Here is a 6,862-nt window from a genome sequence, read left to right as displayed (position 1 = left end):
TGTAATCCCTGTAGTTATTATCCCTGTAGTTATATCGCCTGCAGTTATATCCCTGTATCCTACTATCCCTGTAGTTCAATTATTCCCTATCGCTAGTTATATCCCATGTAGTATACATCCCCTGTTAGTTATTATCCCTAGCAAGTTCATATCCCTGCAGTATATTCCTGTACGGTACTTTCATACTCCTGTACCCAAAGGTAGATTATCCCCCACAGCAGTTACATCCCGCAGCTTATATCCCTGTATAGTTTATAATCCCCAGGGTAGTCCTTTGTATATCGCTACCCCATGTATTACTATCCACTTGCATGCTCTCACTTCCCTGAGTTATACCCCTGGAGTTACAATCCCTTTACATAGCACTCATACCCACAGTGTAACTTACCATTATCCCTATGCAAGTATACTTTCCCCACCTAGCATACAATTCACTTATCCCTGTAAGTTATATCCCTGCACGGATTAATAATTCCTCTAGGTATATCCTCCTGTCAGTTATGACTCCCTTGTAAGTTATATCCCTTGCACGTTATATCCCGTGCCTGTTATATTCCTGTTCAGGCGCATATTATCCCAGCAGTTATATCCTACAGTTATATGCCACCGCCTGGTAATGTATATCCCCCGTAGTTATATCCCTGCAGTTACTAACCCTTGCAGTTATATTCCTGTAGGTATATCCCGACTAGTATATTCCTACAATTATATCCCTGCAGTTATATTCCTGTAGGATATCCAGCAGCCAGTTATATCCCTACAGTTAGTATCCCTGTAGTTATATCCCTGTTAGTATATCCCCTCAGTTATTATCCCTGTAGTTATACCCTGTAGTTATATCCCTGTAGTTACATCCCCGTAGTTACATCCCTGTAGTTACAGCCCTGCAGTTACATCCCTTGCAGTTATGATCCTGTAAGTTAATAATCCTGCAGTTATATATCCGCGGGGCGGGCATGTTTAGATCATGACATATTGTGTGGATGAAGTGCGGGTGGGTGGCAGGTGGGTTGAATAAAGAGAAAACAATAACTTAACAAATCCATAAATGTATAATTCTTGTGATATTTCTATCTATAGGCTATATATATWTTTTTWWATCATTATTTTAGGCTCTCTGGCGTTAGTGCCCAAGCCTAAGTTTTAGGGCCTATTTATACACGTGTCAAATAGTCTACACACCAATCACCAAATGTTTTTGGGAACAGGCAGAAAAAGTTAACGTCGATCCCTGGAGGCAAAATGGACAATGTCAGAGTTTACTGTAATTCAATAAGAGAAAAGCTGCAAAAAAGACATTTGAGAATAAAYCGAAGGGATGGCCAGAAAAGTAATGTTTAGGAAAGATTTGGTGAAGTGGTAAAATAGGATTATAGCAGTGCTGGTGATGTTATGTGTGATGATTGTGAGGCGCTATACAAATTCAACAGTCACAAGATGGGGACTGCAAATAGGCCTATGGCACATCAAGGGAACTGTAGCCTACTGTTCAGATGGGTTAAATGGAAACTGAAATCTGGACACTGACTGTAGGTCTATAACCTCTCACATAGCCTTAATATTAACTCCTGCAGAATTAAGCATTTCTTGCAGTAAAATGTTACACCAAATGCAGGTGAAATATGATCTCTTACTTTGAGCATCTTGAGAGAATGTACAGTTAGATACCATCTGTAGAGGTGCAATCTTTATTATCATCAGTTTTCACAGCCCAACCTACCAAAATGTTGTAAATTATAAAGCAGGAACATATCTAAATCACGCAAAAAGAAATCCTGCACCTCCTGTGTCAAAAACAATTTCCATCGTCTCTGACTGTAGCCTAGAGCGCACTTTCTATATTAGCGGGTTAGGGACGGGTGTGGGCCTCAGATTTACACTTTATCACATACAGTCGGGGGGTTGCAGATGGGTTATTAGCAATTGCTGGCGGGTGTGTGTGAACAAACAGCTGACCTGCGCACCACTAGTGTGTATATGTGGGTATGTGTGTACGTCCTCCTCAATCTAAATATCTGCTTCTCTTTGACTCTCTCTCTCTTTTGTTCTTCTCTCAATCTCATTTCTCTGTTATTTCTCTATGTACTTTTATTTTCTCTTGTCCTTTATTCCCTCCACTCGCTTCCGTCCAACAAGTCATTATTGTGATGTAAGGAGTACATGTTGGAAAGGGGACTTTGATCGATGATATTATTTAGACATAGTCAACCTCTCAAGGCAAATACAGAAGGATAACTCTTAAGAAAGAGACTGAAGAATCCCTCACACTGCAATGTGCATATAATCCATTTTATAGAAGTAAGGAGGACATGTGTGAATAGGGCTTCCAATAGCTCTATATCACTCTTCCAGTCTTCATAACTATAGATGTTTTGATAGATTGTGATCAATGTCAGAATTCCATGTTCTTATTCCATCTGTTCGTGAAATAACAATCACGGTTCCAAAGACAAAAAAGACAGCGAGACACACAGTAAATACACAAAAACACAATCACACACCACACCTGGTTTTCCATTACAAAATTCCCAAGTTTGGCTGATGCTCTTCTGGGTGACCAATCACGTCACGGTTGTGTCCTAAAAACAAAATGCCATTGGTGGTTAAGTTGCTAACCCCTCCCCCCTGGCCTTGCCCCACCCCTCTAGGCAAAGGCCGTCATCTCTCTCGCAGCCAATCACTTCGCTCCGTGGACAGCCGCAAGCGCGATGGCGGCGGTGGCGAGGTAGACAAGACGCGGGGCGGTGGCGGCGGACAGCAGGCCCCACAGACAGGTAAGACAACAGGACGCAGAGGGAGCCCATGCATCAGTCTCTAACAGCCGCTTGGGTCACAGACCACACAGGACCACCTCCTACCATTATAGTCTTTCACTGCACCAAGGCTATAGCTAGCTATCCCTGAATCCCTCCCTCACATAGGCCTGTACATCCATCAAAATCTCCCAAGGAACTGCCCCTAGTTCTGCCTATGATACGTCTAGCGACAGAGAAACCGAGCGACAAAGTGCCCACATGTGGACTGTCCTGGAATAAATGAGTAGTCAAACTGTTTGCTGTTTTGTTGTTTTGTGAGGTATGAATGTAGCCGCTATACTGGAGATTGTGTCCTGTCTTGAAAAGTGGATAGTCTCTGCTGAATTAGCGAATCAGGTCCCCCTCACCCCTGCCCATTGGACAGCCATGACTGACCAGCTTTTCCCATTGGTAGACTAGGCTTGACTGACTGACCGGGTCTACTGAATGCATTGGGCAGTCAAGTGACGAGTGCGAGGGATGAAGAATTCCATATATCAGTACTCGCTCAATCGCTTCGCCTTCCCCTCTGGTCATGTCAATCAAGACTAGAAGGATATGGATCGAGACCATCGAGACCGGCTCACGCGAATGCTAGTGTACGCGGAGCACAGATAATCCCCGCAGACTCCAAACCCCATCTGCCACCGCCCTTATTTTGGCCTGAATGGGAGGATGTTCCTGCAGTGTGATAAGTTGTAGTTGTTCGGCCTCCTTTCTCCCTTCCCCCTCTCACCTGTACCATCCCTTCTCTCTCTCCTACCTCGCATACAGCCTACACCTTCACCCCTCAGCTGGACCAGACTCGCGTCCAGGGTGAGAAGTGCGTACGATTCGTGCGAGAGGTGATGTCGCCACATGCGCGAGTGTGAGAGCTGGCAAGAGGCACAACTCGCGATTGCTCGTGTCTGTGCGCGAACCTCTCGTGCAGCACCAGGTGCAGTCGGATGCTCATCGGCTCAGAGCCAGATGCTTCTCGCGTGGCATAGCTAGTTCCTCTCCCATGTTCATGTGTCTCTGTTGTGTGTGTTGTGCCTTTGTGTTTGAAATGGTTACCCCTTTCTCACCTGTCAAAGATGCGTTAGGTATTTTCGTCAATTTCAAAGGATATCTGATTAGCTGTCTTAGATATTTCTGAGAGAGCAGACATGGACAAGGAGGAGACCGATGGAGAGAGGACAGAGCTTGACTCTGCTCCCCTGTGCCCCTGTCGGAGAGTCGAGGGAGAGCGAGAGAGAGCGATATGCCGTGCTTCCGAGAGTAAGCGGCCCCCCGCCCACCTCCCCACATCCCCGTGAGCTGGCCTCCTTGCTGCCCCTAGTCTCCAGCACTCTCCTGGCTCCGCTCACACATACAAGCCCTCCTCTCTCTCCCTGAAGATCTCTACTCCTTCTTCCCACTGAACAACTCCATGGCATGGATGTCTATAGCCCTATACAAATCCTCTTTAGAAGCCTCTGCCTTAGAGAGATGGACATGGGGCTTACCTGCTGAGCAGCAGAATAGTTATTCTGATGCCCAACTTCCTGGTGCTGTCTTTACAGAACCACTCTGTGTAATGCATCCCGGGGCTTCTCTTACGTAACAGACAATAACGCTCCAGACCAGGACTTTAATATGGAACTATGCAGGTGAATACATTTAAACACTGAAATAAGATCAGAGTAGTCTACACAGGAGAACCYTACAGGCACTGAGAGAAGGATGTTTGTGACGGCATTAAGGCAACAGGCTGGTTTGTATCATAGAGTGTTGGATGTTTATGTACTTTGGAGTTGATGTTATTGTTGTTGTCGTGGTGAAGGTCTGTGTGGTTCTCTCTATAAATCATACCCTAGCCGCTCTGATTGCAGTGCATGGGACTTGGGATGAGTGGTCGCCATGGAGCTTGTGTTCGTCAACCTGCGGCCGTGGTTACCGGGATCGCACACGCAGCTGCAAGCCCCCTCAGTTTGGGGGAGACCCCTGTATGGGGCCGGAGAAGCAGACCAAGTTCTGCAACATCGCTGTCTGCCCAGGTGAGATTACACAGATTTCTCACTGGATTCTTACTCATCTGCGTTCGAAATGGCACCCTGCAGTATTCCCTATATAGTGCACTACTTTTGACAACTTCAGTCATCATGGCAGTCCCGTCTATAGTTATATAGAGACAAATTATCCCTGAGAAGGTCATGTGAAAAGGTTCTTGTTTATGCATGAAGGATGAATAAAAGCATGTACAATGTGTGTACGTTGCGTTATGCACAGAGACGTAGACAAACTAATACAGTTGAAGTCGAAAGTTTACATACACCTTAGCCAAACACATACTCAGTTTTTCACAATTCCTGAAATTTAATCAAAGTAAAACTTCCCTGTCTTAGGTCAGTTAGGATCACCACTTTATTTTAAGAATGTGAAATGTCATTATAATAGCAGAAAGAATTATTTATTTCAGCTTTTATTTCTTTCAGCACATTCCTAGTGGGTCAGAAGTTTATACACTCAATTAGTATTTGGTAGCATTGTCTTTAAATTGTTTAACTTGGTTCCAAACTTTTCGGGTAGCCTTCCACAAGCTTCCCACAATAAGTTGGGTGAATTTTGGCCCATTCCTCCTGACAGAGCTGGTGTAACTGAGTCAGGTTTGTAGGCCTCCTTGCTCGCACACGCTTTTTCAGTTCTGCCCTCAAATGTTCTATAGGATTGAGGTCAGGGCTTTGTGATGGCCTCTCCAATACCTTGACTTTGTTGTCCTTAAGCCATTTTGCCACAACTTTGGAAGTATGCTTTGGGTCATTATTGTCGCATGATTGGAAGACCCAATTTGCAACCAAGCTTTAACTTCGCTGGACTGATGGTCTTGAGAATATATAATATATCCACATCAATTTTCCTGCCTTGCATGATGCCATCTATTGGAAGTGCAACCAGTCCTCCTTCCTGCTAGCAAAGCACACTCACATACAATGATGCATGCCAGCCTCACGTGATTCACGTTGGGGATGGATGTTCTTTTTCAGCTTTGCGAAGCGCCCCCTTTTTCTCTCTCAACATAACGATGGTCATTCTATGGCCAAAACAGTTCCTATTCTTTGTTTTCATTCAAGACCAAGAGGACCATTTCTGCAGAGAAAGGTAATGGATATTGTCCCCATTGTTTAGTTTGCAAACCGTAAGTTCTGATTTTCTTATGGTAAGTTTGGAGACAGTGGGCTTCATCCTTGCTGTGCGGCCATTTCCACAGGTTATGTTGATATAGACAGTCGTTTACTGTGGATATAGAATACTTTTGAACCTGATTTCCTGCCAGCAATTCCCACAAAGGTCCTTTTGCTGTTGTTAGCTGGATTGAGTTTACGATCAACTTTTCGTCCAAAGTACCGTTCACCTGTAGGAGACAAGAACGCATCTCCTTCCTGTAGTGGTATGATGCTGCAATGGTCCCATTGGCGTTGTATAACTTGCACTCACTTATTGTTTGTACAGATGACCTTGGTACCTAGTCAAGAGCGTTTGGAATATGCTACCAAGCGATGAACCGAGACCTTGTGGAGGTACTAACAATATGTTTTTTATGAGGTCTTGGCTGATTTCTTTTGATTTTTCCCAAATGACTGTCACAGCCAATAGAAGGCACTGAGTTTGAAGTAGGCCTTGAAATTACATCCACAATACAATGAATAAAATGATGTCCAATTAGCCCATCCAGTAAGCTTCTAAGCCATGGCAACATTTTCTGGAATTTTTTTCCAGAGCTGGTTCTTAAAAGTTCTACAGTCAACTTACGTGTATGTAAAGCTTCTTGACGCCACTGGAAATGTAATTGACAGTGAACTTTTATAAGTGAAATAATCGGTGCTGTAAAGCAATTGTTGGAAAAAACTGCCAAAATACAATTAGTCCTCGTCCTGTCTCTCTCTCTCTCTCCTCTCCTGCTTTCTCTTTTTCTCTCTCTCTTTTTTTCCGTCTCTCTTTTATTCTCTCTCTCTTCGTCTGCTCTCCTTTCTCTTCTTCTCTCTCTCTCTTCTTCGTCTCCTCTCTCTCTCTCTCTCTCTCTTCTGCTCTCTCTTTCTTCTCTGCTC

General features: G+C 44.3%; 1 protein-coding gene across 1 annotated transcript in view; it reads left to right on the top strand.

The window, feature by feature from the left end:
• The window catches only part of LOC112074757 (adhesion G protein-coupled receptor B1-like), a gene marked incomplete at its 3' end in the record, with an annotated part of 74,032 nt that overhangs the window by 26,754 nt on the left and 40,416 nt on the right, over window positions 1–6,862 (top strand). The window contains 3 exon segments of the mRNA XM_024141866.2: window positions 2,649–2,774; window positions 3,570–3,622; window positions 4,600–4,813. Coding sequence (XP_023997634.2) covers window positions 2,649–2,774; window positions 3,570–3,622; window positions 4,600–4,813 — 393 coding nt within the window.

Source organism: Salvelinus sp. IW2-2015, unplaced genomic scaffold (genome assembly GCF_002910315.2).
Source record: "Salvelinus sp. IW2-2015 unplaced genomic scaffold, ASM291031v2 Un_scaffold2801, whole genome shotgun sequence".
In the NCBI taxonomy this organism is placed as follows: Eukaryota; Metazoa; Chordata; class Actinopteri; order Salmoniformes; family Salmonidae; genus Salvelinus; species Salvelinus sp. IW2-2015.
The sequence above is the reverse complement of the archived record's forward strand: the minus strand, read 5'-3'. Positions and strand labels throughout refer to the sequence as shown.